The sequence below is a fragment of the Ursus arctos genome, unplaced genomic scaffold, assembly GCF_023065955.2.
Source record: "Ursus arctos isolate Adak ecotype North America unplaced genomic scaffold, UrsArc2.0 scaffold_1, whole genome shotgun sequence".
In the NCBI taxonomy this organism is placed as follows: Eukaryota; Metazoa; Chordata; class Mammalia; order Carnivora; family Ursidae; genus Ursus; species Ursus arctos.
Window position 1 is genome coordinate 62,487,563 of NW_026622763.1, and position 12,332 is coordinate 62,499,894.

At 34.8% G+C, this 12,332-nt stretch overlaps 1 protein-coding gene across 1 annotated transcript in view; it reads left to right on the forward strand.

Annotated features, from left to right (window-relative positions):
* ZNF804A (zinc finger protein 804A) overlaps positions 1–12,332 on the forward strand; it is a 269,546-nt gene that overhangs the window by 203,661 nt on the left and 53,553 nt on the right. Inside the window, exon 2 of the mRNA XM_026489559.2 lies at positions 5,732–5,875. Within this exon, the coding sequence (XP_026345344.2) occupies positions 5,732–5,875 (144 nt within the window). The remainder of the gene's footprint in view (positions 1–5,731; positions 5,876–12,332) is intronic.

The following is a 12,332-nucleotide window of genomic DNA, read 5'->3' on the forward strand; positions in this document are numbered from 1 at the left end:
GATGCAGCCAGGAACCAGGTAGAGTAGGAATTGTATGTAGGTCATTGTAAGGATATTTATTCTAATGACGATGAGGGACTATTGGAGAGTTTTGAACTGAAGAATGATATCATCTTATTCTAGGAAATGTAGCTTGTAAGCAAGACATTCATAGGAAACACCAAAACAAAACAACCTTATAATCTTAGCCCAGTTCTTCTTAAAAGTCAAGCCTAGGACAAAGCCTTCTATGCAGTTAGTTATTTGGGAAATTATTCCAGGAAGCAGAAATGAAGTTTCAGAAAAATACAACAGATAATAAGGAAAACTAATATAAGGGTATACTGATTGCCACTATTACAAGTACTGGCACTCCATCTCAGTGGGACCCTCTGTGGAATCTTAGAAATGAGACTCGGAAATGGCTGCCTGATAGATAAAAGAGGAAAGAATTTATCCTGGAGTTCTTACCCTCCACAGTGGTCAAGAGTGGACCTATATTGCATTAACTCCTCAGCACTTCTGGGTTGTGCATTTTTTAGTGCTGAGATCCTACAAAATCCCATTTCATGAATCAGAGAAGGCCCTGGCCAGGAAAGGAAGGTGTCTCAACATAGGCTGGGGCAAAATGCAGGCACGTGACACTCCGCGAAGCTGCTGGACCATCTCACAGTCAATCACTTAAGTAATGACAAGGACAAGAGACATGGCCTAGAAGATGTGCACTATTTTACAGGGAATGTAGACTGTGGACTACGGACTTTCAAATGAAATGTTTTCTGTCTAGATATTTTTCTAGAGAAGAACTGCTTTGCCATCTCTTTGATTAATTTTTTCATTACAATCAAAAATTAATCAAAGACTTGTTTTTGCTTCCTCTTTTTAAAGAACTAATGATAAAATTTATCCAGAATATACATCACAAGGATGCTTTTATTCTTGATGAAGTAATAGCAGAGAGACAGACAGAACCGGGGGGGTGGGGAGGAAGATTTTCCTAAGTATTTTAATTGTTCATTACATGCAAACATTCCTTTTCAGATTGAAAATAATTACATATAAACAGTGCCCAATCTATTTATATCTTTGTAGTTTTAATTTCTTTAAAAGGAGTATTCCTAGAAGAAATATTAGGATGTAATATATGATTACATCTACTATTTAGCAATGATAACTTATTTACAGCATAACTTGGTATTAGCTCTAAAAGCGTTCCCCAAATAACTGGATACCACAAACCCACACATGAGCACAATTATTTTAAAAATATTACATATCTAGTGCTGCTAGTTTCTGTTTTGTTTACTTGTTATATATGTGCAAAAGTGTCTACATCTATGTTGAATGTCTGCCAATGCTTGGCTCTATTAAAACCGCTGGAGACAGAGAAGTAAATAAATCAGCTACAAATCCCCCCCCCCCCCCCCCCCGTGGAGCTCACATTCCGCAGGGAAGGCTACTCAGGTGCACCAAGTTGTGGATGCCTTTCAAGAGAGGCTGAATATTATTTGACACCATGTGTTATTCTGAAGCCACCACGAGATGTATCCTTTTTGAAAAGAAACTTTTCTCCCTTCAAAGTCCTACATTGGTACTATTCATTTTTTATTAAATGGTGGATGGAATGGCCCTGGGCCTACAGATAAACCATTAACTTCTGATCTGCAAAAAATATTACACTGCAATTGCTAAGGTTGCATATTAAAACATTCTTGACTTTCTAACTTTGGAATTATATGCTACTTTCCTGAAAGTAAGGATTCAAACTTTAGTCTTTTGAGATATATCTAAAATGCAATGAATTTGGATGACCTGATTAGCTATAAGAAGTCTGTCCCTTCTTCACTCTCTGCCATCACATTCGGTAGGACATTACAGAAGTTGTGTACATCCTTGAAATAGAGTGGGTTTGCCAGATAGAAGGGGGGAAAGTTGAGGTTGAGTCTATATGAACCTCTGTGCTCCTTTCTCATCTCACTCAAATGTATTTCTTACCTTCTGCAGTGGAATGGTTGTGTTGAATATGTCATTGTGCTTTATAATCTCAGTCAGTGCCTCTTTCAGTATCATCTGCAATGAAGGAGAAGGGCCGTGAGGTGTGGAGCATGTCACCTAATAAAGACTGATTTTATCTACATACATTTGAAAAAATGTATAATCAATGACAATCCATATGATTCCTTTCCCTTATGCGTGTACAATAACCAATTCTTCTAGTCTCTAACATTTTCTAGAATACATCCCTAACTCTTTACTGTGCTTTGTTTCTAATTGAAAGGTCTAGTGTAAAAAACGTTCCTTACTGTGCAATTTGTTACAACCTTAGCTTCAACCGTGCTATATTTTTTTAATATCTTGGAGGAAGGTGATAGATAGATAGATAGATAGATAGATGATAGATACATAGATAGATAGATAATAGAATAAACATATGTCAAAATATTAGCAATAATTTTAATTAAGTGAAGGTCATATAACAGTTTATTTTTGGGGTGCCTGCGTGGTTTAGTCAGTTAAGAGCCTGTCTCTTGATTTCAGGTCAGGTCATGATCTCAGGGTTGTGGGATTGAGCCCGGCTTGGGGCTCAGCTTGAAGTCTGCTTGTCTTTCTTCCTCCTCTCCCTCATAAAAATGAATAAATAAAATCTTTTTTAAAAAAAAAAAGTTGATTACCATATTCTTGTAATCTGTTGTTCTCAATATTATTTCAAAATGTGAAGTACACTTTAGAAGTTTTTCTGAGAAATAAATTGTAATGAGTAACAAAACGAAGAGAGGGAAGACTTATAATAAAAGAGAATGAGAAACATATCAGACCATGGGAAAGCATGAACCTTATTTGAAATGTTTTTTAAAAAGAATAAAACCTTAGAATTTCAAAAGAAAATAAATCTGTTTTGAACAAACTACTTTAAACTATTAGATGATTGTAGGTATTTGAACACACTGGATATTTGATGATAGTAAGGAATGATTGTGGTTTCTTCATTGTTTTTGTTTCTTTAGGTCTGATATTCGTTTTGTGATGATATTTCTAAAAAGTCCTATTTTAGAGATACATTCTGAAAGATTTACAGGTAACATTAGATGAACTTGGGAATTTCCTTAAAAATTATCTGGAGCGGAGGAAAGGGTAAAGGGCATGAGATAGGATAGGTAAACTGAAACAAGGTGGACCCTGAGCTGATAATTGTTGAATCCAGCTGATGGTTATGTGCAGGTTATTATACTATTTCTACTTCTTTTATGTGCTTAAAACTTTCAAAATAATAAAATGCTATAAACCAGATTATTTTGGTTCAAATATGGGCTGCATTTATTCATTATACATCCTTGAGCTAATTATTTAACTTTCCTGTACTTGGTACCTTCACCTGTAAAGTGAGAAAATGTTTAAAATACACATCTCTATAATTTTAATCAGGAGTAAGTGAGTTAATACATGCACACTCTTAATCAGTGTCTGATCCTAAACAAGCACTGAGTAGATGCTCGCTATTGTTTTTAGATTTGTTTTTCTCTTCATATCTAGGTTAAGGCTGACATTTTGGAAGAATGCAATTTACCTACAAATTTCAGTTTGCTTTACTCAAAAATTCTCCCATTTCTATGGAAAGAATAAGTAAGAAACAATTATTACTTCTCTGAGGGAATATCAATCTTAGAAAAAAATAAACCTACACAATAATAAGAAATAATGAAATATTTTGAGAGAGGAAGTAGCTTAACTATAATTATAATTAATGGGGAGAATCAACTAGTTTGCAAAGAAATTGCTGTTCAAGAATATTATTTTGAGGGGCGCCTGGGTGGCACAGCGGTTAAGTGTCTGCCTTCAGCTCAGGGCGTGATCCTGGCGTTATGGGATCGAGCCCCACATCAGGCTCCTCCGCTATGAGCCTGCTTCTTCCTCTCCCACTCCCCCTGCTTGTGTTCCCTCTCTCGCTGGCTGTCTCTATCTCTGTTGAATAAATAAATAAAATCTTTAAAAAAAAATATTATTTTGAGAGCTAATTCAGCTTTTGAGCCTAAAATTATTGACATTATAATATGACTCATATTGATTGGAATTTTATCTCCGCTTCACACACTTTAGCCATGAAATCATCGTACTTAATTTTTGTTTCATTTAAATTGGCTAATCCACAGAGTATTATTTTAAAGATTTTGTAAAAATTTAGTAATGAGTTTAGTTATATATGACTCATTTTCATCTTTTTAAACAAGCTTTTTTAAAACAACATATTGGAAAGAATCAAAAAGAATAATAGGAAGTATTTCATAAATCTAGTGGGAAATGGTAAATTAAATATCGAATTGATAAATCATATATAAATGATTTGAATGATTTTGTAGCTTACCACCTCTGTGCAGTTGATAAAATTAATAGAAAAATGGATCATTGTCTTTACAGTGAGAAACAGGTTTATGTATTTTTAGGTTATGGCAAATATATTTATCAGTTACTGTAATGTATATTATAAGGTATAGATACAAATATGATTTTTATGATATGTGATATGTGCATAAATATATAGTACAATAAAGTAAGGAAAGTCTTAGTCATTCATTAAATTACAGTTAGTGAACCACATTTACATTTTGTAGAAGCAATTTAAGCATTCAAACTATGAGTCCTTTTTAGCTTGTGTATTTAGAGAGAGGACAATTGCCACTGACATCGAGAGGACTGTGTCATCTCATCTCCATATCCCAGTGCCTAAGAGAGTTAGTTTCTTATAGTAGCACATAAGAGGCCTCAATATGTAGTTAATCTGAATTGTAAAGGAATTGAGTATGAGAGAATCTGTAAGTTAGAAACATAATATATTCTGTGGTAGCAACTGAAATTCAGTCTTCAAATCAGCACTTCAGCAAAAGACCTGAACGATGCTTCAATATGTAGAATTCATTTATGTCTAACAACATTAACATTTAAGGAACCATGAAACAGCAAGTAAATTTAGATTTAAGAAAACCTAAAAGCCACAAACATTTCGCTTATTTTGTTTTGTAAATGAAAGCTGATGATAACTGACTACATTTTTCATGTTTTCAGGGGTTTGATTCTATAGCCATCTTTATTTACTGTGAGCATGATGAAAGCAATCTGCTTATATACAGTTTAATCCTTTTCAGTTTAGGTAAATAACTTGCAGAAAAGAATCTCATTTTCCAAAGATGTAGAGAATTTTTAAAAATCTAACTTAAAATGATATGGGTCATGATCAAAACATTAGTCAAATGAAATCTAGTTGGGATGAATAAGTTACTCTCTAGATATTTAAAGAAACAAGCGAACAAAAATACCAAACTTGAATATTTGTGCACCAATATGGGCTTCTTCATGCAGGATACATTTTAGATGTTGTTCAGAATTTGCAAGTTTTATGTTAACTAAGCCATTGACAGAAATCAGCAGTTGAATCAACATAACTGTATGATTTTTGTTTTTTTCTTTGCCAGCAGGGCACAGGAACTTGTTCAAGCAAGGGCTTCTATTTTCCTTGTTTGGTTTGCTTCTCCATGTTTTTGCTGTTCTTTCCTCCATTTATCTTGGCTTCTTCGGTTAATCTTTTCTTCTCCTCAGTTCATAGTTTCCTCTGATTTAGTTTTCTGCAATTTGCTTTATTTTTCTTTGTTATATTCTGTTTCTAACTCTAATTATTATGCTGAAGTTGATGACAACTGTCAGAACAAAGTCAACTCAGGGAAGAACTAATTGCTGCCTTCCTTGAAATTTAATTTTTTAGGATTATGCTGAGAAGGAGAACACCATAGCAAAAGCTCTGGAAGATCTGAAGGCCAATTTTTACTGTGAACTCTGTGACAAGCAGTACTATAAGCATCAAGAGTTTGACAATCACATTAATTCATATGACCACGCTCACAAGCAGGTAAGAAATGGGTGTCCAAAAAACTCTGATATTTCTGAACTTTTGTAATAATTTAAGATGCATAAACTATATAAATACAATATTTTTATGTTTTGTTCTGCAGTTTTTACAGATGCCATTCTGAGATGATCATTTGATGACTTATAGCAAAAGACAATTTTTTTTAAAAGCTCTGAAAGTAAAATCTGAAATAAATAGTAACACAAAGAAATTCCAGTCAGTTGCCTTTTAGTGATTGGCCGTAATTTAAAAATTATATTCTACAGGCGGTGATCCTCTAAATGTCTTCCAATTTATTAACTTTTAAATGTTTTAAGCAACTAGTGGTATTTTGTTAACTTATTCTTAACAGAAACCATTTCCCATTTAAACCGCCATAAAAATATGAAAAAAAGCTGATTTAATATGGTAAAAATAACCCATAGTTATTGGTTAAATAAGTACTTAATATGTGTATGATATAGTTTATTTTAATATTATTTTCATTTTGCTATCAATTGTAAATATAGATTTATTTTTTTCAACACTCTGGGTAAAGGTGAGTTTAATAAAACAGTAACGTCAGAAGTGAAGTTAATAATACAGATTCCATTTTCTCATATGCTTTACATTTATCAGAGCAACTTCTTATGTTGTTTAGATGACTTGATATGATGCAACAGTTTTAGTTATCACTAATTTATATTTCCCTTTTTTAGCCATCACTTACAAATATCTTCTACGTAGCATTTTGATATTAATAAAAGGTACCTTTTTAACCCATGAATTTGCCTTAACTTTCCATTAACGTTAGAGTCACTTAGCATAAGAAAGAAAAGGGGGAAATGATTATGTTGAGTGCTTATGAATCAGTCGTATGTATTTTCTTGTGTTGTGAATCCTTCCATTATTTCATACCAGCAAAACTATGCTTGAGGAGGCCGTTGGACAGAGAACATGAGCCTTCATTTACATACATCACTAATTAATGCATACTGGTCTTGATGATCTGCCCTTGCCTTTCTTCTTCCAAATCTACTTGCACACTAGTTAAGGGAAAACTTTTGATGGAAATATTGTTCCTTTTCTTACATAAAAATGTAAAATATAAATATATACACACATTCATATATCAATGCTTGATTTGAATATTAAAATCCATCAGGCAATAGTATTGATTTAATTTTGCAGTTAGAGACATATATTCCATAAAAGGATTCTGGAATGTTTTTCCTGATGTGCTAAATCTGAGAAAGTTATCCCTCTGATTTTTCTTAGTATCTAAAAGCACAAGATATGTTACTGTATATATGTTTTGTTGTGTAAATTAGATATTTGGAAATATGTGTATATGTGTTTTACCAGCTATTAATATCATTTGCCAAAGAATGCTTTATTCAGCCATAGACTGCCTGGAAGATCAAACTCACATAAGTTATCATGAGGACCTTTCCACTTCCATATTCTTAGTAGAGTTAGGATACTATATACAGTACACACATGAGTCAAGGAAATTCAGGCTGGGTCTGGGCTGTTGTTTTGAAAATCCAGGGGGCCACTTTTGATAATGCTTGATGGTGTCAGGCCCTGGAGATGGATACATTATCTGAAAGGCCGTGGAGTCTGATGATACATAGATAGATAGATAGATAGATAGATGATAGATAGATAGATAGATGATAGATAGATAGATAGATAGATAGATAGATAGATAGATAGAGTCTGATAGATAGGCTTAGTTGATTAATTTAGCATGAACCAATGTTACAGTAGCTGAAAATATTTAAGATCTATATCCCCTCCCCAAAGAATAGTGACAAATATTTCAATGTGTCATCTAAAAATATTTTCTCCCTTTTCCGAGCAACAACCTCACCCCCATGACTGCTATCAGTGTTCTTACCACATAATGCCACATCTTGGCAACTTTGAATGAAGTAGAGAGGGATGAAATTTGAAGGTGGATGATTCAGATTTTTTTTTCCTCCTGAGAACGTAAAGTTGAGATACCAAAAAAAAAAAAAAATAGATAGATGATAGATAGATAGATAGATAGATAGATAGATAGATAGATAGATAGATATAGATAGATCTGTCTTCAGTCTGACCCTGGTTGGACCAAACACTTGAAGATACAATCCTGAGTTGTGGCTAAGTACATCGAAAAGTTGAGAAAGCTGGCTTGCAAAAAGAAAGAACAAAACTGCACAAAGAATGAGATGCAAAGTGGCCATGTGATAAGTGAAGGAAAGTGAGTACGGACATAGCAATTCTGATTTCAAATGGCTTTCAGATAAAAGTAGCCCTTCCAACAGCTTATTTGTAGACCCTATCCTTGGATTCTGAGAGGTATTTCACTTTGCCACAAATAAATGAATTTAAAGGAAAAATAAAACAAAACCCTAGCTTAATAGTTATTACTTGCAACTAAACCAAACCAAACCAAACCAAACAAAACCCCTCTTCCTAAAATATTAACTTATCTGCGGAGAATTGTTTGGTTTCCAGTAGAAAAAACTCCACAAGAAACAGGTATACTCAATGTCCATATTATCAGTGCTTAACTTTCAGGTAGGAAGCCCCACGTGGATTTAGATACTTCTTGATTGGAATTAGAAAAAGGCAAAGAGGCCACACATCTGATGCCTTCGTTCACTACACAGATATGTTTCCAAGGGCCACCAGATTCAGGGAGAAGGAGTTATTGGTGGAATGAGTCCTAACCCTGCCACTTACCTGACTTGCGTAACATGCACAAAGGCTCAATTAACTCAAATATTCATCATTAGGGAGATTAAATGAGAGAATGCATATGACCACACTTTGCAGAGTACTTGAAAAATAGTAAAAGCTCAATATTTAATTTGTTTTATTATTACTACTTACTAAAAATTTCTTTTCTCCTACAATGCGTGGGACCCTGACACTTTGCCTTTGAGACTGCCTTTATTTAGGCTTCCAATAAGGATCTATTTTTGCTTCAAAAAGGCTAATAAAGTCTACAACATATCCAGGTAATCGTGACCTAAGAGCAGTGTGCCTGCCTCATGTATCTTTGCAAATCTGTTATGACAGACTATGTGTTGCATTTGAACTCTAAGCTTCAAAGAAAAATCTGTTTCTCTCATCCACGTGTTCTTTGGATAACTTCAAAATCTCTCTCAAGCTCTCATCGCTAAGACTTGCTAACAGAGAATTAAAAAGAGGAAGAGGCACAGGTGTACAGAGGCGATCACAATAGTTCACAATTCAGGGTTCATTTTTGGAATATTTTCTTTTTAACTTTGAAACTTGAAAGCCGTTGGACTGTGACCCTTTAATGGCAAGGACCGCTTCCTTTTTGTCTTCATTCCTCGGGGCCTCTAGGGCAGCATCTTGCGCGGCGTGGACACCCAATCAGGGCTTCCCATATGAATATCAAAGGGATAGAGTCAAAATTGCATTTAAGATCTCGTAATAAGCCACAGTTTCGAGATAGATAGGCACTGAGTAGTACAGAGAATTGTTGAATCTTTATACTGTACACCTGAAACAAAGGTAGAAAAAGTACGTCAATCATACTGTTTAAAAAATAACAATTAGGGGCGCCTGGGTGGCTCCGTGGGTTAAGCAGCGGGTTAAGCAGCGGACTCTAGGTTTCAGCTCAGGTCATGATCTCAGGGCTCTGGTATCCAGCCCTGCTCCGGGCTCTGTGTTTAGAGGGCGTCCGCTTGAGATTCTCTCCCTCTCCCCCTGCGCCCGTCCCCTCTCTCGCTCTCTCACTCTCTCTTTTTCTCTAAAATAAATAAATAAATCTTAAACAAAAAGATGATTAGAATAGTTTCCGGTGAAGTTATATCATTTTGAATTCTAGCCATTGAGATTTTAAAGAATTGTTTTAAGTGGGGAAGCTCAGCATCGGGTAAAAAGAACAGGTTTTCCTCTAAACCCTTTGACCTATTTATCTGCCCTTAAACTAAAGCCGCGCTGTGTCTGCCTTCTCACCTGGCAGCCTATGGGCAATTCAGAGTTATTTTCACTGTAAGAGATTTGTCACACTGATGTTATGAAGAGATAGAAAAGGGAATGATCGCCTTATTGCGGCTGCCCCTCAAACATTTTGATTTTTACTTTTGTGGCTTCAGCATGGCTGGAGTATCTCCCAAAAGGCACTGAAGTGACCTTCCCCAGCAAGTCAAGATTCAGTGCTTTACAGCGTGCTGTTTTGTTCTGCTCCAGAGGAAGTCACGGTCAGGCCGGGTTGTTGGAATTTGCTGGTCCTGCAGGGACTTATCTTGCTATAAAAATGGAGCAGACTTATTCTCAAATTTGAACATTTCCTAGTAATTTAAACTTCTGTTCACTAACCTGATACTTGAGAAAAGAATCACTTCTTGATATTGGGGTCTAAATTTTCATCTGCAAAATAATATTTAAAGGTTAGTAAGAAAATATGCGGTACAGGTAAAGCAATGCATGATTTAATCCATTTTGAACACCTTCCCTGGGATTTTTGTTCTGGTGTGTGCTTCAGTCTCATCGTACCGTTATTATTTTGTGTAGCCATTTTGAGGATGAGAAGAATGAGAGGACATACAGTTTCCTTCTCTAGAACCTCGCCACTGCCCCAAAGTGCCTGCCCCAGGATAGGTATGCGTATATGTCTAGCTAATCATGGAACTGTATAGTTTCGACGTTTCACATTCAAAGCCGTAACTAAACTGACGTTTTTGTCCATTATTGAGTTCGAGGCAGACTTTGGATAAAATAATCATTTCTAGTATCTCAACCAGTGCCATTTTCATAAACCTTGCCCAGTGAGGTTCAAGTCTCTTTCCTCTCCACCTTCCACAGTCTATAAGGTTGATGGCTATCTATTGAATCAGTCAATATTGAGGGTGTATGAAAAATAGTATAACTTTAATGTTTCTGCTCTATGTTATCTAAATATAATTATGAGGAAAAAAAGTTAAAAAACTGGATTACAGTAGAGAAATGCATCTAATATTAGAGATTTCGTTTCATAATTGTCAATTATGCTTTGTAAACCAATTAAAAAGAATGTTCCTCTACCCCCTTTTGTTTATTACCACTAAAAATTTCATTTTGTAAAACAACAACAAGTCTAAGGCAACCATTTTAAGCCCAGGTGGTGTATCTTTATTTATGTGTTTCTTTTATTTTTAATTGAAGTATAGTTGACATACAATATTATGTTAGTTTCATGTGTATAATACAGTGACTTGACAATTATAGATATAATACAAAATGCTCACTACAGTAAGTATAGTTACGATCTGTCACCAAAGTGATTACAATATTACTGACTAGATTCCCTGTGCTGTACTTATCCTCCCCATGGTAACTAGAAGCCTGTACCTCTTAATTCCCTTTACCTTTTTCTCCTATCCTCCTACCCACCTCCCCTATGGCAACCACCAGTTTTTTCTCTGCATTTATGAATCCATTTCTGTTTTGTTTGTTTGTTTGTTTTACCTTTTAGATTCCACATATAAGTGAAATCATAGGGCATTTTTCTGTCTATGTCTGACTTATTTCACTTAGCATAATACCCTCTACATCCATCCACGTTGTCATGAATGGCAAGATTTCATTCTTTTTTTATGCCTTTTTTTATGCTGTTAATTCCATTCTTTATTTATACACCGTGTCTTCTTTATCCATTCATCCATCGGTGGACACTTGGGCTGCTTTCATATCTTGGCTATTGTAAATAATGCTGCAGTATACAGAGGGGTTCATGTGTTTTTTCAAGTTAGTGTTTTCTTTTTCTTCGGGTAAATATCCAGAAGTGGAATTACTGAACCATGTGTTATTTCTATTTTTAATTTTTTGAGGAAACTTCATACTGTTTTCCGTGATGGATGCAGCAATTTACATTTTCCCATATACCTGTTGAACATCTTCTGTTTCATGCAGTTCCATTTGTTTGCTTTTGCTTTCATGGCCTTTGTGTGGGGAGACAGAACCAGAAATATATTTCTAAGGTTGATGTCCAAGAGTTTACTGCCTATGTTTTCTTTTAGGAATGTTATGGTTTCAGGTCTTTCATTTAAATCTTTAATCCATTTTGAATTTATTTTTCAAGTGGTCCAGCTTTTGCGTATAGCTGTTCAGTTTTCTTAATACCATTTATAGAAGAGACTGTCCTTTCTCCATCATATATTCTTGTCCCCTTTGCCATAGATTAGTTGACCATATAAATATGGGTTTATTTCTGGGGCCTCTATTCTGTTTCATTGTTTTATGTGTTTATTTTTGTGACAGTACCATACTGTTTTGATTACAATAGCTCTGTAGTATAATTTGAAATCTGGTATCATGGTACCTCCAGCTTTCTTCTTTCTCAAGATTGCTTTGGCTATTAGGGATCTTTTGTGGTTCCATGGAAATTTTAGGATTATTTGTTCTAGTTCTGTGAAAAATATTATTGGTATTTTTTTAGGGATTGCATTGAATCTGAAGATTGCTTTGAGTG